General features: G+C 43.9%; 2 protein-coding genes across 11 annotated transcripts in view; both read left to right on the top strand.

The window, feature by feature from the left end:
- Positions 1–16166, top strand: part of LOC120374990 (aldehyde oxidase 1-like) — a 109868-nt gene extending 93702 nt beyond the window's left edge. For 9 of the 10 annotated variants that reach the window (XM_039495476.1, XM_039495478.1, XM_039495475.1 and 6 more), the window contains 7 exons: positions 2746–2820; positions 7364–7416; positions 8506–8620; positions 9240–9305; positions 10538–10726; positions 12760–12927; positions 13805–16166. In XM_039495476.1, the coding sequence (XP_039351410.1) occupies positions 2746–2820; positions 7364–7416; positions 8506–8620; positions 9240–9305; positions 10538–10726; positions 12760–12927; positions 13805–13855 (717 nt within the window). In that variant the 3' untranslated portion in view covers positions 13856–16166. Of the gene's footprint in view, positions 1–2745; positions 2860–7363; positions 7417–8505; positions 8621–9239; positions 9306–10537; positions 10727–12759; positions 12928–13804 lie in introns of those variants that run through there. The other variant, XR_005586380.1, reaches the window with a different exon arrangement.
- Positions 16167–20038: 3872 nt separating this feature from the next.
- LOC120375097 (aldehyde oxidase 2-like) overlaps positions 20039–24989 on the top strand; it is a 94284-nt gene continuing 89333 nt past the window's right edge. Inside the window, exons 1-2 of the mRNA XM_039495765.1 lie at positions 20039–20103; positions 23436–23493. Coding sequence (XP_039351699.1) covers positions 20050–20103; positions 23436–23493 — 112 coding nt within the window. The 5' untranslated portion in view covers positions 20039–20049. The remainder of the gene's footprint in view (positions 20104–23435; positions 23494–24989) is intronic.

Here is a 24989-nt window from a genome sequence, read left to right as displayed (position 1 = left end):
GTGAGAGTTTTGGTTTACCATCTTGGATGTAGCGTCTAATGTTCTCAGGAACACCATCTAGGAACTGCTCCATCATCATCAGGAGGTGTAGGTCGTCTAGCTCCTTAACCTTGGATCCTGATATCCATGAGAAATAGTGTTTTTCCAGGTAAGCAGCGTGCTCTGGAAATGACATCTCTGGTTTCCATTTCTGGGCTCTGAAACGCTGACGGGCGTGATCAGGTGATGCCCATTCTGAGTCTGGCCTTGGTTAGGAACAGTGGAAAGTCGTCCATCTGGTCTCTAGGCATTTCAGCTGCCACAAGGGATAATTGTCCGCTGAGCTGTGACCTCAGCTCCATCATGTATTGGTCTTTAGGAAGATGGTATCCAATACAGGCCCTCTCAAAGTTTTCTAAAAAGGCCTCAACATCTTCACCTGCCCTGTAGGCGGGAAATTTTCTCCGAAAAGTTTGATCAGTAGGTGGATGGGGTGGTGGATTATGCTGCTTAGCCTGTTCTACTTCCAGAGCCTGCCTCTGGATTTCCAGATCTTTCTCTCTTAATTCCATTTGTCTGATGTGGTCTGCCTCTCTGGCTTTCTGGTCTGCCTCTATGGCTGCCATGGCCATCTTGTGTTCTCTCTCTTTGGCTTCCAGGATTTTTATTTGCAATCGAGCAAGCTCTAGTTGGTCACTTGTTTCCGTCATATCTGTGCCTTGGGGTGCTGGACACCCCCTCCCTGTTTATGATAACTTGAGTAAAGAAAGGGTAATTAATCCTGTGTATAGCAAATTGTGTGTTGCAACTCTCTATTGTTCTGTACTGAGCAATAGGGAAAATCTAAAAAACTCTCTGTCTCTCTGCGAGAAAAGACTAGTGAAAATCTCACTGGCTTCCTGGCTTCTGCATTTCAAAAGTCACAGGAAAAAAAAACTGGCTTCAGGAGCTTTCTCTCCTCGCCAAACCTGTTTTCCCTGTTGGACGGGATGAGCTCGGAGGAGCACTCCCCCCACCCAAGGAATCCTGATCACACAAAGGAGGGACACACCTCCTTGCAACCAGAGCTAAAAACCTCTGTCTTGAGATTCCTTATCTCCCCAGCAAACCTGTGAGGGCACTTCCCCCCACCTAAGGAATGCACACACTTTCTTTTCCTCCAAGGTGCTTTTCTATGCCACCCGAAAGAAAACTGCTTTTTCCTCAAGCTGCCTGTCCAAGCAACCCAAAAGAAAACTGCTTCCAACAAAGCCTGCTGGAAACTTAATTCCCTCCAGCCAAACTGCTGAACCTGCTTCTAACAATACCACTTAGAAACAGAAGACTAGTAAACTCAACTCGTCTCTCAGGTTGCTTTCCTGCTCTAGAAGAAGAGAATAGCTTCCTTCAGTGTAGCCCAGCTGAAAAAAACTCCTTCTAACAATGGGTTCGAAACTCCGCTGCCACCATGTCATGGGATCTCACCCCCACTTTGAGCTTGTGGGTTCAAAGAGGGGACCCGCAGGTATTCTCCCCCCACCCTAACCCTTAGGGTAGGATTCCTTCTCGCTGCCACCAGTCAGGTTAACGTGTCTGACACACGGCCTGTCCCCCAAGCTTCCCCTGGGGAACCCAGATTCAAATCCCTTGAATCTCTACACACAGGGAAGCAGCCCACTTCCCCCCTCCCTCTCCTGCTCTCTCTCTGCTTGGAGACAACTCTTGTCTCCCCAGAGTGGCGCCTAGCTTCCTTCCCCTGAATCCACAGGTAAGGAACTTAACCAAGTCCTGAAATTAAAAGAGTTTATTAAAAGAATAAAAGAAAGAAGAGAAAAAATACACAATCTCTATGAATCCAAGATAGACATTCATAGGGTCTAATCTTATTAATCCCTGGAGAAATTTCTCCCTTTTCCTCAGTACAAACAATACAGGCAAAATTACGAATAATCAATGCAAACACACAGAATTGCAGACACAAGATTCTTATATGCAATTACCCAGTTCTTCTAATACTCACTAGCTTGAATAGAAGAAATTAGTTCAGAAAGATGAGCAGACTTGGTTAAACATCTGGACTGGTGTAGGTCCAGACGGCTAAGAACTCAGAACAAAGAACACAGAGACCCAAGTTCCCGCTCTCTGGGATTTTCAAATTCTCTTCCCTGATTGGTCCTTTGGTCAGGTGTTTCACCAGGTCTGTGTTAACCCTTTACAGGTAGACCTTAACCCTTAACTAACTACTTATGACAGGGAGAGATGGGGCCTCTGTTCCACTACCTCTGTTGAGGTTTGGATGAGCATAAGGACCTCCAGATGTTTATCTAAACTGATTAACCCGATGGAGTGTTTCAGGGTCACCCATCTCTAGTAGTAGCTTTACCAATTAGCTAGATTCATCTGTTTTCATATAAATATTGAAAATGTCTGGTCCAGAAGAACTGGAGTCAGGAACAAACTTGAGTCTCCTCTTCCCCAGGATTGGAGGCTTTTCCTTCAAATTCACTGAGGAGGTGGCATGTTTGGGTAGCTATAGACAGTTAGAAAGTGATAAGAGCCTCAAAAGAAACTGATTCACCATCCTTCTCTAAGTGGAAGACAGGTGATGGGTTCCCCAGAAATTCTAAGGAATTCAATGAGGAGTAATGATTTCTAGAAGTAAATGGGATGTCTTCTCTGCTGATAGCACCTCCACCATGACAAAAAATATGTTGAATATTATTAAATACTGACGCATGTCTTTTTCTCTACTTTTGCATTCTTTTCCCCAACTTTTCTATTCACCAGGATGCTTGCCAGACTCTCTTGAAACGCCTGGAGCCCATCATTAGTAAGAACCCGAAAGGTACCTGGAATGATTGGGTAAGAGGCACTTTTGTATCAGGGTGAAAAATCAAACAGGTATGAATTATATTAAAAAAATGTGCACGTACATAGCAATTTTGGTGTGTGTATATATATATTATATTTTTCTCTCTCCTCTTTCTATGGTGATCTCTTACCAGCAGGATAAAACTGCCTGCACGGAGCACAGCTTGGCCAGAGCAGAGGATCTGGCCCTTATGCTTTGTTGGGTGGGTCCCCCCCATATATATAGTGAGCTGCTAAAATGCATGGTATTGGCAGTACTGGATGGCAGTACTGGAATCTTGAACATGTAGCAAACATCACGCACAGCCTCTGGCATGTAAGCTGCTCCTTGGATTATGCAACCAAATGACACTAGCCAATATCTCTGGTCCCAGACACAAGCCTAGGACCCTCCGTCTTGCAGTGTCCAGTTATGCCCGCTGGACGCTGCAAGGTTATATGAGTTTGTCAATTTAACAAAGAAATTGGTATGTACCAGGCTTGTTATCCCAAGGGGAGTCTCTGACAGGCTTCAAACCAAACGCACTGCGTCAGGCAGAATAAACAAACAGATTTATTAACTACAAAGATAGATTTTAAGTGATTATAAGTCAAAACATAACAAATCAAATTTGGTCAAATGAAATAAAAGCAAAACACATTCTAAGTTGATCTTAACACTTTCATTGCCCTTACAAACTTAGATGCTTCTCACCACAGGCTGTCTGGTGGCTCTTCAGCCAGGCTCTCCCCTTTGATCAGCGCTTCAGTCCCTGGGTGTGGTGTCTTTAGATGTAGGTGGAAGAGAGAGGCAAACGTCTCTCCCTTTTATTATGTTCTTTCTTCCCTCTTGGTCTTGCCTCCCCCTCCCCACTTCAGAGTCAGTTAAGCATTACCTCATCGCAGTCCCAAACTGACCAAAGGAGGTGGGGGTGACTCACTCAAGAGTCCAACAGATCCTTTGTTGCTTTCTAGGCCAGTGTCCATTGGTCCTGTGAGGCTGGGCTGCGTTTGTCCCGTACATGCCCTGATGAGGTGTGAACTGCCCCTCTGCTCTTGGGGAATTATTGTCTGGGCTTGCTTTAAGCCATGATGATACATTTTTGGCCTCATAACTATATGAAAATATACATATTACATACATATACATCCTTCTTGGTAGTCCATCGATCCGATGATGACAAATCTGTGCAGATCATCTATTGTTGGTCTCATGGTGTGCCCTCAGATGGCTGTACAGCCAATTCTAGATGTGGACATTTGGCTGCAGATGGTGCATGGGAAGTTCACGGTCAGTGGGTTGTGCGCTGCTGATACTCTGTGACGTCGTTCGCGTGCCTCTTGTAGACGCCGGCAGAGGTCTTCCTCAAAGGCGATGCAGGTATTTCTAACTGTTGCACGCCACTGTGTTCTGTCGCTGGCGGCGTCCTCAAGGTCCCTAGGTTTGATACTGCTGTACTGCAGATTGGCTTTGATGGTGTCCTTGTAACATTTCCGTGGATGACCTATATGCCGGATGCCCTGGGAGAGCTCACCATACAGAAGCTGGCGGGGGATTCTGTTGGCATCCATGCGGCTGACATGACCGGTCCAATGTAGCTGTGACTTCATGATCATCATTTCGATGCTTGTCATCTGGGCTCTCTTGAGGACCTCGAGATTGGGCACTTTGTCTTGCCAGCGGATCTTCATGATGTTGCGGAGGCAGTGCATGTGGAATGCTTCGAGCTGCTTGATGTGACGCCTCTATAGTGTCCATGTTTCGCACCCATACAAAAGAGATGAGAGAACAACAGCTCTGTACACAAGCAGTTTTGTTGACATCCGGATGTTGTGGTGGTTTAAAACTTTGACACGCAGACAGCCAAGTGCCTGGCTTGCTTTGGATATTCGTGCGTTGATCTCATTATCCAGTGATCCATCACTGGATATGACACAACCAGGTATTTAAAGTTCTCCACTACTTTAAGCTGAGTGCCGTCAATGGAGATACTCAGGACAGAAGCATTTGATCCAGGTGCAGGTTGATGAAGAACTTCTGTCTTTCCGAGGCTGATAGTCCGAAAAGTTGCGAGGATACATATACATATATATATACATTTACATATATACATACATATACATGAAATTACAGCCTATAACATTATTATAACATTACTGTGACAACAATTACTATACATCACTATACCCACAATACTCAGTACATCATGAGCCTTCCGAAGACACCCAACATGACAAATTTTGCATTAGATACCACACAATCATTTTACAAGGATGAACATGGGAGTGCTGGATGTTCCCCCGAGATACAGAGTGTCACAACAGTGTCAAAAAACTATTGATAGGAATAAAACACCAATTGGGGCTCGCTTAGACCTGTAGTATGCTAGAATCACATTTTGCCTTGATAAAAAGCCTTCTTCACATAGGATGAGCCCTCTGTTATTATTTGTATTATCAGAGTATCTAGGAGCCCTAGTTATGGACCTGGGCCCTACTGTGCAGGTACTATACAAACACAAAACATAGACAGTCCCTACCCCAAAAAGCTCTGTCTAATTGGTCCAAACAAATCTGATAAAGTGATTAGGTCTCAATCCTGTATGCACATGCTAAAGCCCCTGGATTTCATTGGGGCAGCCCTGAAGGAACAGCCTGGGGTATCCGGTCTTTCATCTGTGACCACCCTCAGTCAGAGTGGGACCAGTCTCTTGAACAGTTGCCCAAATATCACACTGGGAGGAGGGCCCAGATCATTATTTAGATGCCTCAGTTAGATTTGCATCACCTATTAGAGGGGTAGTCAATTATTGTTTGTCAAGGTCCAAATTTCTCTGGTCAACGTCCAGACTCCAGAGAAAATAATGAAAAAAAAAATAACAATAATGATAAGAAGTAAATAAAAAGATTTCAGGGTCTGTTCAAAAGCATCTGGTGGTCCAAATTTGGCCTGCAGTCCACCTACTTACTACCTTAGCAGTTGAGAATCAGTCCCTCGATGCACAGGTGCAGAGCTGTAAATGTAGCATAGATATTAAAATCCTATTTTTATTTATACAGCGCTGCATGATGATTTAATGTCTAACAAAAATGACAATCCCTGCCCTTGAGGTACTTACAATCCCAACACACAGAGATGTTCCCTCTTAAAGGATTACCATGAATACTCTGCAAAATGTAATCCTTTAAAGTTTGCCAACTATTCTTATTAATAGAAAATAACAGTGGAACACCTGTGGCAATGCTCTAAGCAAAACTGACACCTACATATGTGAGGAGTAAATCAGTTTGCCCTGACTAATGCTGTTCTAGTGATTATCTAAATTAATTTGGCAATTTAATTTAGATTATCAGGAATGATTGCCATAAAAAATAATGCTGACCCGTGCAGAGAAGAAGCTGCTTTGCCTCTTGATAAACTATGATTAGATTCAAAAACATATTTGATATGTATTAAGCAAATCTGATATGGGAATTGCTGAGAGGGAGTAAATTTAGGAGCTCACCTCGCTGCTGGAATCACTTACATAACTGCACTTCAGAGGGTATTTTTATTTTTTATTTTTTTTCTGAAAAGTGATTTTTTTTAAACTGGCAACTTGGGTTTTTGTTTCTTTGCCCTCTGTGTCTTATCAACCAGATCTGCTCAGTTTACAAATAGACACTTTTCTGACTATCAGCGCTGCAAACTCAACCTGTAATGTGAAAGTCAAGCTGGATCCTTTCTGGCTGCCATGTTACCAACAGTAAAGATTCTGCAAGCAGAGCTGTTAGAACAAGTCTGATGCTTATGTGTGAACCAAATAAAATCCAGTTCACTCTTCCAAAGCTGTGTTGGCTCTGCAGCATTAAAATCCCAGTTCAGCAGAGCATTTAAGCATGTGTATAAATCCATCCCCATTCAGAAAACCCTATAAGCACATGCTTAAATTTAAACACAGACTTAAGACCCATTGAAGTCAATAGGTCAGCCATGTGCCTGAAGTTAAGCACATGTTTAAGTGCTTTGCTGACCAGAGATGAACTGTTGAATCAAGGCGTAACTGCTATGTCAGAAGATATTTTTATTCAGTAATATCAGGAATTATGATTGAATAAAAACAAGGAGCAGCTCTGTTGGGCAAAGTGCCATTTTTGCATAGTCACTTTTCATAGTGGATCCACATATTAAAGCTCAAACTTGAATCAAGTATCTGGGAGCTGCACGTCTGACTCCCCTTCATGTTGACTGAACTTCTCTGAGCTCCCCAAGAGGGAAGTGTTACTGGGCATGTAAGCAGAATTTTACAGCTGCTGTATTTACATGCATGTTTGCCTGCAGAGGCTTGTGTTAGAACTAGAATCATGGTTTGCAGTTTTCAGAGAACTTATTCAGCAGTTGCCTAGTCTCCCAGTGCAAAAAAATGGAGCTGGTGGCAGAGAGAATCATCAGACATTACCATAGCACTCTTCAGTTCTTTAGCATTTTCTTGTAGTTTGATGTTTAAATAAATAGGTGTATGTTTAACTCCTTCCCAGGTGATAGGTTTACCAATAATATTGTTGTATTTTACAGGTTAAAGAAGCATTTGAACAGAGCATTAATCTTTCGGCTACAGGGTACTTCAGGTAACAAATATTTTTAGTGCTTTTGAAAGTTAAGTTTAGTTAGGCTCACCTCAGTAATACGATGAAAATGTGAATTTAATGAGTAACTCATGAAGATAGTTAATAGCTCGGAAAGTGGAACTGGATAGAGCGGACTTGACAGGCATTTTTGATTGATTTAGCTCATATTCTCATGTAATCAATAGATCTGCTCTTTAGAGGAATGCTATAATTCGGGCGGCAGCACTTTGGGCCCATGAAATGAGGTGTCCAGCTACTCCTGCAAGGAGCACTAGGTGCCCCAGAGGAAGTGTAGTTCTCTCTCCCTAACACTCACTCACTTACCCAACCACGGATCTCACAACCTGCTGAGCTCAGAGTTGAGGATGAGAGCCAAATGTATGTATTGTGTGCGCCTCCCTACCAGTGCAGGATTACACCCTATTGTACCTTTCCTATTGTTGGGTGGGTCAAACAAGAAGGCTTCCACCACCTACCTTGAAAAACTATCCCACAGTCTCATAGATCTCATGCTGAAGAGGTTTCCCTAATGTTCAACTGATCTCTTCCCTTTGTTAATTTCATTCCATTTCACCAAGTTTTTTCCTGCTTAGACCCTCCTAAATAGTTCTTCTCCCTTCTTAGGGCTAACACTTCTATTTTGAAGACCATCATCTTACTCCTCTTAGTCATTGCTTAGCTAAGATCTGCATTTTAGCTCTCTACATCTTTCCTTGTAAATTAATCTTTCCTATGCTCTGACCATTTTATTTCTCTTCTCTACTTCACTCATTTGTCATTGGCTATGTAATTGTTACTTTAAACTTGTCTTTTATACATGATTTCCATGACAATCTCTGTCAGAAATCTGCTGGGATTTGGTTGCTTATCAGAATTTCTAGATTGGAGCAGTTTGTTTATCATATTGGTTGCCAGAATTTAATTGACTTTAATGGAGCTAAACCAGCAGGGTATCTGTCCCAGTATTTTAGGTTTAATTTCACATAGTTTTAAACTCTTATTTGCTCTGTCTCTTTATTGTTGTAACACAAAGATTAATAAAACGGAATAAAAAGCCATGCTTCCCATGGACTTTGTTGCTTTTCCCAGAGGCTATGAAACTAACATGGATTGGGAGAAAGGGGAAGGCCATCCATTTACGTATTTTATTTTCGGAGCTGCTTGTTCGGAGGTTGAAATTGACTGTCTTACAGGAAATCACAAGGTAACCAGTGAATGTCACTAAAGCTCATAAATAGTACAGTGAGGTTCCACCAGAATTTCCCGTTTTGCTTGATGTCCCAACAGTCGTATAATTTGTGCATTGGTAAATCACCTGGCTTTGTACTAATCTGCATGTACCAACTGATGTAAATAACTAGCAATTACAGTTAGAGCAGAATGAAAAATGTGCACAAGCAACTAAAAATACGATCTTATTTTTGCTAGATTTGTGAAAATATAATATTGTGTTCAGATTTGGTGCTATAGAGACAGTGTTGCAGGCAGTATTTGCCTTTTCTCTTGGTGCCTGCATTCTGCCAAATTGTACTGTAGCTCTGTATTACATTTCCAATCTCCTGACCAGCCAGTCATCCCACCTGGCCTAGTCTCCTTACATTTAAGGGCCTACTACAGCAACACATCCCACTGGACATAGTGTGTACTTCTGTACGAAGTCCCATGGAAGGCTTTAAATACAGTGAGCTAAAGCCTGCAGTCCTCATACTGGCTAAACTCCCACTATGTCTTGTCCCACTGGATTAAGCCTCTGACTCTTAGCACCTCCTCATCCATCCCCCATATATCTGTCACCACAATGTACATTTGTATTTTATTGGTAGAACATCCGAACAGATATCGTTATAGATATTGGATGCAGCATAAATCCAGCTGTGGATATAGGACAGGTATGTGCCAAGAATTTCTTACTATTCCGTTCATGTTGTGCTAGTTGTTGTTGTATTTGTATTAACATCTTATCAGCCCACCTTACAGATAATATCACGGGATGAAATCCCGATCCCAGTGGAGTCAATAGAAAAACTCCCATTGACTTCAGTAGGGCCAGAATTTTACCCAGTATACCTAGTGTCACCTTGTGGTACTGCCCACCTGCACCACTGTCGAGTCTCCAAGCTCTCCTCCACTTTATGACCAGGCCCCCTTCCTCATAGCATGTTAATGCTTCTCCCCACTGCACCCCTGATCCATTGCTTCAGCCCTCTGATTGGCATTTCTTCATTCTTTGTGGGGCAGTGAGCTGTGAGCTAGGAGTGTGAATCCCACCTTGTGTACACATAGTTACACTAGCTCGATGATAGCACAAGCAGGGCTGGCTTTAGGCACTGCGGGGCCTGATTCGAAGGAGCTGATGCCGAAGTCCCGCCGCCTGTCTTTGGCGGCAGCTCAATCACTGCCATGGAGGAAGGTCCTTCCGCCGAAATGCTGCCGAAGACAGCGGCAGTGATTGAGTTGCCGCCGCCGATAGTGCCAGGACTTCAGTGGCAGCTCAATCGGCTGCCGGTGCCTTCGGAGGCATTTCGGCAGAGGGACCTTCCTCCGCGGCAGCGATTGAGCTGCCGCCGAAGACAGTGGCAGGACTTCAGCGGCAGCTCCTTTGGGATGTTATGGGGCCCTCTTAGGGGCGTGGGGCCCGATTCCGGGGAATCGGCTGAATTGCCCTAAAGCCGGCCCTGAGCACAAGTATATATAGTAGTGTAGCCACAGTAGCACAGGTAGTAGCAGCACCTCTCAGCCGTACCAAGTAGAAACTTGCCTGAACCCTCCCTGTGGGTAGATACTCAATGTCACCACTGCTGCTACCTGTGCTATACTACTATGATCTGAAAAGACTATTTATTTATACTTGCGCTAGCTCTCATTGAGATAGCGTGCATATGTGTACACAATCTAAGAATCGCACCCTATCTTGCAGTGTAGATGTAGACTGGACTTATGCAGTGCAGGAGGAGAGAGGAGAGAGCTTTCTGCTTCCCAGCAGCTCCAAAGGAAAGCCCTGAAACCCAACAGTCTAATAGGAAGGAGAATGCTGTCCAGAGAGAGAGATTAATTGTTGTCAATGTTATATACATTTTACAGCATAACAAAAGATAAGGTGCTTATAATTTCTCACTCTCAGATTGAAGGTGCCTTTGTTCAGGGCATTGGACTTTATACAATGGAGGAGTTAAAATACTCCCCAGAAGGCGTCTTGTACACTCGGGGCCCGGATCAGTATAAAATCCCTGCAATCTGTGACCTCCCAGAACAGTTCAGTGTTTCCTTGCTGTCATCCTCACAAAATCCTTATGCCATCTACTCATCCAAGGTAAGCAAGTGAAACCTGGGGCTTGATTCCTCTACCACCTATGCTAGAGTGAATCAGGAGTAATTCCATTCAAGTCAAAGAAGGTACACTGGTATAAAATCCCTGTAAGTGAGGAGAACCTCAGGCTCCTGTTCTTTTACATTTTAAACAGATCTCCACATCATTGTGTTATTTACAAATACAGTAGAAGCTGCAATCTGGGATAGTTCTACTCTTCCATCGTGGTTGCCTATTGATAATTTTAGGTTTAACAAGTGAACTAGGAACTTCTAGTAAAGCTATCAGTTTACACCAGCTAGGGTCCTAGCCCATTGAATATACACATAAGCAAGGGGTTCTCAAACTGGGGGTCGGGACCCCTCAGGGGGTCGTAAGGTATTACATGGGGGGGTCACGAGCTGCCAACCTCCACCCCAAACCCTGCTTTGCCTCCAGCATTTATAATGGTATTAAATATATTTAAAAGTGTTTTTAATTTATAAGGGGGAGGGGTCGCACTCAGAGGCTTGCTATGTGAAAGGAGTCACCAGTACAAAACGTTGAGAACCACTGATGTAGGGGATACTGCCCAATTCAAGTGCATTGAGCATCATGTCTTCAATTGCCTAGGCCATTAGGGTTGTAATGTAGTCAATTAAATAAAGGCTTCAGAATAAAAAAAAATAAAATTTAAAGCAGAAGGATATATTAGAATAATAGTTCCTTCTAAAAACTATTTTCAAATAGTCCTGATGAAATATTTTGAAAGAGATGATCATTTGAAAGAAAATTACAGATCAAAATGAAATAATTACCCAGGGTGGAGTTGATTTAAAGAGCGGCTTTTAGCACCAGTCTTCAAAGTGAGCATACAAAACCTGTTTATCCCACTTTAGGCATACAACTCCTATAACTAATTTTAAAATCGTCATTGGTGAATAAAACATGCTTGAAAGTAGAGCCTGTGATACCTTGCCTGAAAATTAAGCATCTTTCAATCCTGAAATCTGGTTGTCAGTTTCTTATAGAGGTGGGCTAAAGCTGCAAAATGCAGATCCAGACCAATGTTTCAGGAGTGTTTTGGAGCCTGAGTTTTAGAAAGGCCAGTTAGAGATACAATAATGGCTAGCTGAGAAATTCAGATCTCAGTCCTGATGAAGATGCCCAGACTTCCAGCATTTAGGAGGATCTAGATCTGGGGACTGGATTTGATTTGACCTGTGATAGAAATAAGGTCAACTGTGAAACTTGCATCTGGATCAGATTGAGGAGGGCATTCAGTGCTGTTCACATGCAGGGTTTTGTCTCAGCTCTAGTTTGTTAATTGGATATGAATCCCTGGAGATGGTTGATTTCAGTTTTATCTGCCAACACTTTTTACCAAATAATTGATTTTATTTTCAGTTTGAAATCCTGCACAAGTGAGAAATTGAAAGTGTCCTAAAATCTATAGCTGGCATTTGAAACCAGCCCTTACAGATCTCTGCAGTCAGCCAGCAGCTGAAAACCTGCATTGTAAACCCAGTTCTGGGGAATCTGGGCTTATGGACTTGAGTTTTCCAAGCCCCACACTTGAGCATCCATGCTGCATTGTAAACCCGGGTTTACAGTTGCTGGACCTGAGTCTCCCAGCCATGCCAACGTGTCCATACAGCACTATGCAGGCCTTCTGACTTGGATCTGCGGCTTCGGCTGTGTCCTACTGCAAAATAACAGGGCTTGGACCCAAGTCTCAATGGGACTCGGGCTCTGACCCACCTCCCCAGCAGGGTCCTAGGTACTGAATGCTTGCTAACTTGAATAATACAGATTTGTGTGTGGATGGTTGGGGGAGTTGGGCTCAAACCCAAGTGTGAGCCTGGGTTTACAGTGCACCGCAGACATATCCAGTACGCTCTGATCCTGCTTCCATTGAATCAGTGGAAAACTTTCATTGACTCCCATTGTAAATCAGTAATTTGTAAAAGGTTTTCAGATATCACAGATATTAAGACACTTCCTCTTTTAATCAGTTCATAAAGCAAATTTATGTGACAGCCTTTGTTCTCTGCCAGGGGATAGGCGAGGCAGGGATGTTCCTGGGATGTTCTGTGTTCTTTGCTATCTGGGATGCAGTGGCTGCTGTGTGGAAGGAAAGAGGATTAACTGGGACCTTCACCCTGAACAGCCCCCTGACTCCTGAGCGGATTCGAATGGCCTGTGCCGATCAGTTTACTGAGATGGTAATGAAATTTTCTTTTGGAACAATCCTTTGTAGCTGCAGCCTATTCCTTTTGGCATTGAAAGCCCATATTTCTGTAGTTTAAATGGTATTTACACCTGGATATGGAGTGTACGCAGCAGAACTCCTCAGTTCAGACTTTTTAATGATTCTTGAATCAAAATGTCTGTTGACAGGCCCAGCCCATTCCAGTCTATGGCATTCGGGGATTGCCTTTTAATAACTCCAATTTTTTAATCTTTTCTCGATCCCTCCTGCCCACACCCTCCCACCTACAATATGCGCTATCATTATACCCACTCCCACCACCCACACCATTGTCTTTTGTCTAATTTAAATCATAAGCTCCTTGAGGCAGAGTCCATGACAATCCATATTACTGTGAAATGCCATGCACACCTGTGCTCCTATTGAAATACTAGTGGGCCAGATTGTCCCATGTGGAAGATGGAGACTGAGTTCCCACTCAGAGTTCTTTCCTAGTATTTCCCTAAGCAGTGGCAGGGTACAGGAATCGCAGGACAGATCAGCCCCCAGATTTATCAGTCTACTAATTTCAGTGGACATCTCAGGAGCTTTGCCATAGATGAGGGCCAATTGACACAAAGACCCTGTTCTTCCATGCTGCTTTGGGACCTACCAGCCCCCATGTCAGCACAGCTTGTATGGGTTTGCCTGCCTTCTGTAGAATGCCCTACCCAGTAGACCTAGTGGTGTTCAATGCATAATTAATGGAAGCTGTAGAAGTTCCAGTAGGGGCCACCTGGGAGAGGCACTGTGAAATATGCAGAGTAGTTTTATGAATAGCTGTAGTGAGTTCTTTCTAAGGGAATACCATTAACAGAATCACTTCTTTCACCTCTTGTTCATTCTCTTAGAGTACGAAAGATGAACCTGAATCCTTCGTTCCTTGGGCCATCTCCATATGAATGGCAAACAGAACCTCGCAAAAAGCCTGAATGAACTCCAGTGGTACTGACTTGTTGATTATGAGGGTGAAGGCTTATTTAATCAACACGTATATTTTATTTTTATTCAAAATCTACCCTCCGGCTACTGAATAATGAGCATTACTTCTTCAGCCCATTCTCACACCTGAGTTTTCAGCATATATTTAGTTGCACTACTACATTTTACTCCTAGAAACACATCTAAATAGATTGAAAGAGGGTTATGTAATAAGATCCAGCTACTACACATTCTCTATGATCATCTTAAATCACCACTAGGGAGGAATTAATGATCACTTCAACAATGGTGCAAAATCCAGATTTTTTTCCTCAGGATTTGTCAGAACAATGGAATTCAAATTTATGTCTAAATAATATAGCTAGGTTCACTGAGGTAATGAGATGCGAGAGCCTGTGCTGTGTTGAGCTAGTAGTGCACTGGGGATGGGGTGTGAGGGTTGAAAGTGAACCAAAAATAAGTGCACTAATACTCCTGGGATATCCGTTTGCATCCCAATATTCAGCTTAGGGCCAGAGTTTTAAAGGCATTTAGGCTTTGTGAAAGTGCCTGTGTAGGTTAGATGCCTAAATCTCATTAAAATCAACGGGAGTTAGGCACCTCACCTGCTTAGAGAGTTTGAAAATCCCACTAGGCACCTAATCTGCATCTTTAGGCACCTACAGATGTTTAAAAAACTGGCCCTTATTGACTTCTTATGGTTCTATTAGTGCTGTATGTTAATATTAGTTTATGTAAAACAAATATTTTTCTTACGATGTTCATTCTTGTGCCCATGAAAGTTAAAATAAGCAGCAGAAAAGAGTTCCCATAAGAGGCAAGATAAAATGGCATATCACTGTTAACCCCCATTCTGTCATAACTCCCATTTCCCATGCTGCTTTGAGGCCTGATCCTTTAGTCACAAGTCATCCTTAGTTCCGTACATAGCCGCATTGTTAATAATAACTCTGTGCACAGAAAGTCTCATCTTATGCGGGGGTTCCGTGCCGCAGCGAGCGCGTAAAGCGAAAACCGCGTATAGTGAAACACTCATTGAGTTGAATGGCAGGTGGAATCACCCGCACAACAGATGCAGTTTTTATATTGTTGTTTTTCTTTTTTTCCCCTGTTTTTGCCTACCGTGCAAAGCTGAATTTGTGCATGGTAAATGCGCCTAAGATGCGACTTGCCTGTAAATGGAACCTAAAGAGTGCAAGTAGCTTTCCCATTTTAAAGTGTATTTTGCCAAATTGCACTAAGCCAGACATTTGGAGGAGTCCCCATCACTGATCCAGAGAGACCAACTAAACTGTAGCTGTGGGAGAAGGGAGCTATAATGATGTATCAAGGTATTTTCAGTAACACACTTTAACAATCCAGTACAGTATTTGATTTCTGAAAGGCTTCAAATAAGACACTAATTTAGGTTTCAATTCTGCAATAAGATCTCCATGCATGGATTCCATGGCAGGATCAGAACTGAAGTGATCACAATAATTACCTTTTGATCACAAACTTGATGCAGCAATGTGTGATTTCACACAGAAAAGCTGTTCTGTGTGGTGCTAACACCTGTGTGCTAAAAACAACTAGGAGGAGACAAGGGATCTAATTCTCCTTTGTGATACCAACACAACTCCACTGACATTGCATTGGTATAACTGAAGCCATTAGGGTGACTGTAAAAGAGAAGAATTTGGCCCAAGAAACCTTAAGGGTGACTTTGCTACTGTTTCCCTTGGAGACCTTTTTATTTTCTCATGACTTGATCCAAGGCCCATTGAACCCTATGGAACAATTTCCATTTATGTCACTGGGCTTTGGATCAGGCCCTTGATGAGATTGTCTCTGGAAAGTAGTTCAGAATGGTGCCATTGTGCACAACAGCTCGGGATGATATTGAACCAATCAGAATGCAGGTGAGGTTTGCTCTTTAATTGCTGATAAACACTCTTTTAACCTCAGCAGGGAAAGTGGATATAATGTAAGATTAGAAGATGTTTCACAAAGATGATCAGTTTTCTGCTGACATATAGGGTGTGGTGGGATTAGAACTGCACCCAGAGAAGCACTAGTTTGACAAGATTGAAAAAGAAAAAAGACCTATTGTGCTTTCATGTATTAGATGCTGAACAAGGTATATTCTGTGGGTTACATTTATATATTCTTACATTCTCAGGCAAGACCAGCAAATAACACTGATTACTGAAGTTAGTTAATATACTATATATAGCAACAAAGAATCCTGTGGCACCTTATAGACTAACAGACGTTTTGCAGCATGAGCTTTCGTGGGTGAATACCCACTTCTTCGGATGCAAGAAGAAGTGGGTATTCACCCACGAAAGCTCATGCTGCAAAACGTCTGTTAGTCTATAAGGTGCCACAGGATTCTTTGTTGCTTTTACAGATCCAGACTAACACGGCTACCCCTCTGATACTATATATAGTAATGGCAGGACATGATCACAAAATCCCTGCCAGATTTTGACATCCATCCCCAAGACTGAAGAGATCTAGAATTTTGGCTTTGCACTTTCTAGGGCCATGAAGTTGAGATGCAGATTCTGAGCATTCCCAAGATTTGGTAATTTTTGGTTTGGGGCTTTAGTTTGGGATCCATCTCTAATATACAATATTTACTGTATTGTGCAGGTGAGTCATTAGTTGCCAAATGTCCTGGTTTCATCTGGATAATCATGGTTGATTCTTTTGGGGTGAATGGAAGGAGAGAGTAATTTAAATGTTTGCTTTGTAGCTTTCATATGCTGTGCTCCAACTATTCCTTGCCATGTAGTACTGATACTGCACCTCCAGTCTCTCAGTGAGTTTTCTTTTACTATGTCCCTACATCTTGATATAGATCAGATTGCCCCTGGGCCATCTACTCTGCTCAGGTTTCTTTGTTTCACACACCCATGCTGATTATTACACCACTGTTTCTTCTCCAGTTGCCACCCAAAGTATCTCCTCCTCCTTTTGTCAGATATCATGCTTGTGACTGAAGTCAGGCTTATAGGTTAATAATCTTTGCCCTTGCAGTTAGAATATGATTTCTGTATTTTTAAATCTGGTTTTATATGCACAGTTTCTATATCCTGGATGAGAGTGTCACTGTGCTTCCTTTGCTGCCTTTTATTGATATTCATTTGGCTTTTATATATCATGAAATTCAATAAAACAGATTAATCGTAAATGCAATGCCATCTTCTTTCTGGTATGAAAGATTCTGGTCTTGGCTCATTCTGTGGGCTTTGACACCAGACTGCAGGCCCCCATCAGCAGAAGGGAGTTCACAGCAGCAGATGCCACCCACTGTCCTCACTGTAGCAGGAGCCTGAAGCCAGCTGGGAAATCCCAGAAAGCCAGATGGGGATGTGGCCAGAGCACCTGTGAGAAGCACTGAACAGTTCATCTCCTGAGCAGCCTCAATCAGCAGAGTTCCTGCGAAGAACCCAGGCAGAGTTTAAATCTGCACCCCCCTGGCAGAACCCTTGAGAGAGAGCAGTGGTGACACTGGTACAGACGTCCCTGCAAATGCAGGATGTTTGATTCCCTGGGCTGAATCATGTCCTAGAACTGCATTATCCTTCCTCCAGGGCTGAATCACCTTGTCTGATTTTCAGTACTTGCTAAACATTATTAATAAAGGTTCCATCCAGCTTCAATACAGATGTACATTTTTTGTTGTCTGATGGCCAAAGAAAAATCTGCACATGCTACTGTAACATGTTTTTCTTTTGACTGAAACCTCTCTGGCCCTCCCATATTGTCCACAGGCCAGGCTGTAATTGAGAAGAACTATTGGGAGCCAGAACAAGAGGCGATTAATCACAGTGACAGGTGATACATTGGTAATATAGGATGTCATGAAACAAACTTTCTGCAGAACTCAAAACTTGTTGGGATTTTTGTTTGTTTGTTTGTTTGTTTGTTTTAATACTGCTAAAAGGTACATAGACTTCAGGCCAGTTTCAGTAACTCTTTTCATGCCTTGGCCCAGAGTAACCTGGCAGGTGTGGGGTCTGTGCAGATTTTATATACCTTCTGTAGCCAGAGGAGCTAGGTGCTTATTTCCCAAATTAAATAGCCGTGCATCACACATCACCGTCCACAGTGGGGATTGCTACCACTGTGACCCACCATCTTGTGTTAGGAAATAACAGAAATAAAAATCAGATCAAAAGTAAGCACTGTGCAGCATGCACTGAAGTTTGTTAGACTTAGGATCAGCAGATCATCAAGAGGACTGATTTCCAGAGGTGGGAGCCTTCAACGGGGGCAGCCCTGCTGGCCCTCTGAGGTACTTATCCCCATGAACAAACAGCAGTCATCAGCCATCTAATTTTAGCTGCCATGAGAGGGGGTCTCTCAACCAGAGATTGCCCAGAATTTTAAAGACAATGACCAACACTAAATAAACCAACAGCCATTAACTCCAGCCAGGAAAGGGGTCTCGTAAAAAATGACCCACTGAAGAAGTTGCTATTTGGCACTTGTGCACCCTCTCCCCCACATACACACTGTCAAAGATACCACAGCTGTGCCCAGATGCTAACATTTATGTTTAGCTGGGGATCTGGGAGCCAAAATGTGAATATGAATAGTGGCTTCCTAGAAGTATTTTCCTTCCCAAATATGGGGGAAGTGATGAGAGATTTTGGCATGCTTAGCACCTTGCTAGCCTGGGCTGGCACATTTAAAAGGTAAATAAAGTAAGATGGACACACCTGTGTTGCATTTTAATCAATGTGACATACAAAAATGAATCATTCAATGCTTTTGAAAATCAAATGCAAATGCCCTTGGGATCACTTTTTGATTAAGTACCGGCGGGGCGGCTCTAGAAAGTAGGCTGCCCCAAGCAGCGCGGTGCGCTGCGCCGCCCTTCCCCGGTCCCGCGGCGGGTCCCCTCTTCCCGCGGCTCCGGTTGAGCTCCTGCGGCAGGTCCACCGGAGCCAAATGCGCGCTGGGGTCTAGAGCCGCCCCTGAGTACCGGTAATTAACTTTGTGCATCAGCTACAGTGCAACAAGGCAGAACCCAAACATCTGCTCTGCAAACTGTGGTCTTATATCGGGTGGATCAGAATATGAGATGGGTTACATCAGTATAAATCCAGATCAAGCCACCTGAGAGGAGTGTTTGCCCCAGTATCTGCTTCTAGACCAGCAGTTCTCCACCAGGGGTCCATGGCCCCTCAATGGGCCATTAGCCAATTTTAGGGGGCAGCAGGGCCCCATGACTGAAGCCTGGCACCCCAAGCCTCAGTGCCCCCACAGGGCTGAAGCCTGGCACCCCAATGCTCCCCACAGGACTAAAACCCTGAGCCCAATGCCCCCATGGGGCTGAAACTCAGCACCCTAAGTCCAGGCACCTCCGGGGGGGGGCAGAAAACGAGTTGAACTGAGGCTGAAGCCTGGCACCCCAAGCCCTGGCACCCCGCAGGGCTGAAACTAGGAGCAGAATCACAGGGCTGAAGCCAGGCACCCCAATGCTCCCATGGGACTAAACCCCTGAGCCCCAGCACCCCCTGTGGGGTTGAAGCCTGAGCCCACTTTCCTCCCCTACTCATTGCCCCAGCACCCTGCAGGGCAGAAGCCCCAAGTCCCCAGCCCCACAGGGCTAAAGCCCCAAGTCTTTCCCCCCAGCAGCTGAAGCCAGGAGCCCAAAGCGTGTCTCCCTCGCCCCTGCTGGGTCCTGGAGTTTTTATAGCATATTGGGTGGGCCTCAGAAAGGAAAAGGTTGAGAACCCCTGTTCTAGACCATATAGGTGCTTAGTTTAGTGCTTCCCATTTGCAAAATTCCTGGGATTGTCTAGGAAAAATAACGTACGTCTTGTGGCTCTTCATCTTACAATATGGTTCACCCAGGGAAGACAAGTAGGTGCAGTGTTTCTGAAGGCACAGGTCTCCCCACATTCTTCCAAATTACCTTGGTACATGACAGATAAGGCGGGGAAAGGGACCTAATTGGTTAATTTTAGCCTACAGAGCTGAGAAGCAATACACTCCACCTTGGCTCCTCCTCGCCCATCCAGGTTAATGCCTTTAAATCTGTGGGGCACAGAACAAAGTTTAGTTGAGTGTTGAAATTACACTTGTTTCCACTGATTTCTTGCTGGTGTTTAAAATCTTCCTCTTTAATTTTGAAGCTACGCTTTTCTGCCACATAATGGCTTGCTCCACACAATCAGATGCACTCGTCTTTTTTGTGAATGGCAGGAAGGTAAGACTTTTGGTGTTTTGTTTTTGCAGGAAGGTGCTTTAATGTTTCTGGATATACACCAAGGGAGAATGATGCTCTAGGGGAGCACAGCCCATTTGTGGGGAGAGCCAGAGTAAATGTATTAAATTTGAACAACCCTTGTTACCTGGGATCTTCCTATAGCATTTCAGATATTACAAATTGAGATTCATCTCTGCTGCTGTCTTTACCCTCTGATAAATGGCAGTAGCCATAAACTGGGACAGTAGACAACTTTGCTGTTTTGTTTCTGGACTAAGAGTTTCAAAACTAAGGAATTTGCATGCTCAATTTCCCCTTAAAATGAATGACTGTTGAGTTTCCAAATCTAGGTGGAGCTGAAAATCTGAATTCTACAGTAACTGGTAATTCAAAGAGACTCACTTGGCAAAATATTTTCTATCTACCTAGATGTACTGAGAATATTCATGTAGCACCAGTGACCTGTTATTTCACTGAACGGTTATAACGAATGTAGCAATTAACTAAAACCTCAACCTATTAAGATCAGTAACTTGCTGCATTTGGAGAAAATAAGGCAGTAGCAAGAGGGTCCCCTGCTATTACTATCAATTTTTTAAAAAATGCAGTCAGAGGAAATAGACTCTTTAATCGCCTGTGTTCTCAGCAGTGAGTGCTAGCGGAAACCTAATACTTCATTTCTACAAGCATTTGTTTTCTCACCTTTTCTTTTCGCCCCGAGTTATGTCATTATAAGTTCCTTTTTATAAATGCCTCCGTCCAAAAATAGATGCTAGCCTGACCTGGAAAAAATTCATTCTTTCTTTAAAATGTTGTCTGTGTTTTCTTTGAGAACAATTTTTCCAGAGAATGCTTTTATGAAGACATCCTCCCCTCTCCCCACCTCCGTTTCAGGCAAAAAAAAAAAAAAGTAAATGTCTGCTTTGTTTTTATCTGTATACTATATGGTTGTAAAGTAGACTTCAGGAAGGCTATGTGGGCCAAATTATAGTGTCTTACCCTATAACTCTTCTGATTTATGCTGGTTCAATAGCAAAATTTGCCCTTTTTGGTTTGTCTACACTGTGTTGTAAACCCAGGTTTGTGGGACCCAGGCAGGTGAACTCGGTGTTTCCAAGCCCATGTGTGAGTGTCCGCACTGCATTATAAACCTGGGCTTACAATTGCTGGACCTGGGTGTCCATACTGCACTGCACTGCACAGACCTTCTGACTCAGGTCTGTGGCTTGAGCTCTGTTCACATTGTAAGATATCAGTGCTTGGACACAAGTCACAGCAGGACTTGTGCTCTGACCCCACCCCCAGCAAGGTCCTAGTAGCTGGTTCCTGAGAGCCTGCTGATCTGAGTTAGACTGATTTGTGTGTGGGAAGAAGCAGGTGTTGAGCTCAAACCTGGCCTTAGTGTGCAGTGTAGCTATATCCTTTGTATCCAATCTTATTTCCCCTTCATACAAAGGGAAAGTATTCCACCTGGGCATGGTCATTAGTATCAGGGTTGGAAGGGACCTCATCTAGTTCAACCCCCTGACAGATTTTTGCCCCAGATCCCTAAATGGCCACCTCAACGACTGAACTCACAAGGCTGAGTTTAGCAGGCCAATGCACAAACCACTGAGCTATCCCTCCCCCCTAAAGGCTTAAAGCCCCAGAAACCCTTCCCCTCTGAAATACAGGCTGCTCCCAGGGCCAGTGCAAGGATATTTTGCCCCTTAGGCGAAACTTCTACCTTGCGCCCCCTGCCCCCATCCCTCCCCCTGGAGCATCGCTTATTATAAACTTCCGAAAATGAATACTGCATAATGTGGCATTGTTCATTAGAATTAATACATATTTGTCTTGAAATTTTATTAATTTAATTATTTAGTCTACATATTTAATGAAAATAAATGAATAACCTGACAGGGTGTGGGGCTGGCTGGCTTTGGGCACGGGGGTGCTGCAGGGGTTGGCTGGAGACAGGGGGTGTGGAGCTGTTTGACTTCGGGCAGGGGGTGTGTCAGGGGCTGGCTGGAGACAGGAGGTGTGGGGCCAGCTGGAGGCAGGGCAAGGGGTGCAGCAGGGGCTGGCTGGAGACAGGGGAGTGCGGGGCTCACTGGCTTCGGGCACGGGGGTGTGGCAGGGGCTGGCTGGAGACGGGAGGGCGGGGCTCACTGGCTTCGGGCACGGGGGTGTGGCAGGGGTTGGCTGGAGACGGGGGTGCAGGGCAGGCTGGCTTCGGGCAGGGCAGGGGGGCGTGGCTGGCTTGGAGGGCAGGGGGGAACCACCCCCCAACACTCACTGGCGGCACGGCTGGGGCCAGGTCTGTGCACTTCCCCCCGCTGGTGAGTGCAGGCCCGGCCCTGCTGCAGAGCTCAGGGGAGTAGGGGTGGGGCTGAGCAGGGGCAGGGGCCCTGGGGAAGAGCCAGAACAGCAGGGAGCCCCGCAGCCAGCCCCTGCTGCACCCCCTGCCCTGCCTGCAGCCAGCCCCGGACCTTCTGTCTCCAGCCAGCCCCACACCCCCTGCCCTGCCCGCAGCCTTTAAATGCCCGAGGACAAGCTAGTCATTCTCAGTGAGTCCCATGTTGCCTCCCACCCATCCATCATTCTGTACCTGGTTCTCATTAGTACCTGGTTTCCAGCATGATGGGGCATGTCATTGCAATGGCCACATCCTTCAGACAGACCTGTTGCTCAGCTAATGGAGCCCCTGAAAATCAACAGTGAACTTTGTTAAACTTAAAACAGGTTGGTTTAAAACCCAGCTCCCCTTCCTGCTCTCCATGTATTGATAATTTCCTCCATCTTCCTGCTGCAGGGTCTCTGAGGAGGAAGGGGCTAAGCTTGGCCTTGTTACAGTACCTCTATGGAGTGAGGAGAGCAAAGAGCCCCAAACTGTGTCCTTCACCTTCACTACGGCTTTGAAAATACAGGCCCTGATTCTGTTCTCACCCCTATTTTCTTTACACAATTGTACCTCTTTTGACCGAAGTGGAGCTACTCCTGATTTACACTGGTGTAATCAATTGCAGGATCAGGCTCAAGGGTTCTTGTCTTCATGTGCCCTTTCACAAGCCTCTGTTACTGCTCATCTTCTCCTCACTGTGAACATTCCAGTGCTCCTGGAACATAGTTATTTTTATTACTTCTTTAGCTGTCAATACAAGACTGAGTTTGCTATTGCCAAATACATTCACATGTCTACAGATTCTGATCAAATGAAAGGAACATGCCATAACACAAATACACTATTTTAATACCCAATCAAAGCATTTCAGAAAGGCCAGGTAATCCCAATGGGAAAATTGCAATACATCTCAATAATGTACGATCTCTTATTTTACTTCCTACTGCAGATAATAGAGAAGAATGCGGACCCTGAAAAATTGCTGTTGTCTTACCTGAGAAAGGGACGTATCCTTTTTTGTGGAGGCTGCCTTTGAATGGTATAATCCTACAATAGACTAACATTCCCTTTCTCCCCTTTCCCCCTTCCCCCCTCCCAAGTTAAAGGGGATATTTTGGAACTCAAGGTAGCCAGAAAGCAATATGGAAAACAGCCAAGTGATCTTGCATTTTTTCCTGGCAAGACAATGTGCTTCATGTGCAATATTTGAGCTAATTATATACACAGAAGGTTTCGTCTTAGTACATACAAGCATTTCTATAGAACTTAATGTATTCATTAGTAAAAACAATCAAAATTCTTCATTACAGCTTCAAAAAACCTGTAAAAAAATCCTTTCAAAATGTTATTAATTAATAATGATATAATAGTTAAGGAAAGAAATATGGAGCTACTACAATGTCAAGCAATTCATTTACGCCCTGATCCTGCCAAGACTATCACATATGCTTATCTTTATGTCAATGGGACTACTTATAGAGCCAGCTCCTCAGCTGAAATCAGTGGAGTTCTGGCAATTTATGCAAGCTGTTTATTGGCCCCATGGTGCATAAAATGAAGCAGGTGCTTATGACTTTGCAGATCAGAGCCTTAAACTGTAGATGGTAGAAAGAGAGTGAAATGAGACTAAAGGCTACTGAGAAATAGCTCAATAGCCTGCAGTGGTGGGAGCTAATGACAGCAGACGAAGGGCACTAGGTAATCATGTTTTATCTTTTCACTGGTATCTTCCCAATCATTTACAATTTCAATACTAATATATTTCATATACTTCTTGTTCAGCCAATCAATAAGACAAACAAGTTTGTTTACATTTATGGGAGATAATGCTACTTGCTTCTTATTTACGTCACCTGAAAGTGAGAACAGGTATTCGCATGGTGCTGTTGTAGCCGATGTTGCAAGCTATGTACGTGCCAGATATGCTAAACATTCATATGCCTCTTCATGCTTCAATCACCATTCCAGAGGACATGCTGAATTGAAATGGGTATTCTGTTATTGTTTAACAGCGTGATTAAAACTGCAATTAATCATGACTATATTTTTTAATCTTGAGGTTGTGGTTATTATTTTTAGTTTTTTGACAGCCCTGGGGATAAAATCGGGACTGTCCCAATATTTAGGTGTTTGTCCCAATATTTCACTTTGCCGGCAGCACTTGTGGCTCTTCTCAACCCTCTCCAAGTTATCAACATCCTCCTTGAATTGTGGGCACCATAACTGGACACAGTATTCCAGCAATGGTTGCACCAGTGCCAAATACAGAAGTGAAATAACCTCTCTACTCCTGTTCAAGATTCACCTGTTCATGCATAACAGGATCAAAATAGCCCTTTTGGCCACAGTGTCACACTGGGAGCTCATGTTCAGCTGATTATCCATCACTACCACCAAATCTTTTTCAGTGCTTCCCTGAATAGTTCCCCATCCTGCAAGTATGGTCTACGTTCTTCTATTATTGGTCACGTGCTAGTTACAAGTGGGAATACAAAAGTGGATG

The sequence above is a fragment of the Mauremys reevesii genome, linkage group 11 (genome assembly GCF_016161935.1).
Source record: "Mauremys reevesii isolate NIE-2019 linkage group 11, ASM1616193v1, whole genome shotgun sequence".
In the NCBI taxonomy this organism is placed as follows: Eukaryota; Metazoa; Chordata; order Testudines; family Geoemydidae; genus Mauremys; species Mauremys reevesii.
The sequence above is the reverse complement of the archived record's forward strand: the minus strand, read 5'-3'. Positions and strand labels throughout refer to the sequence as shown.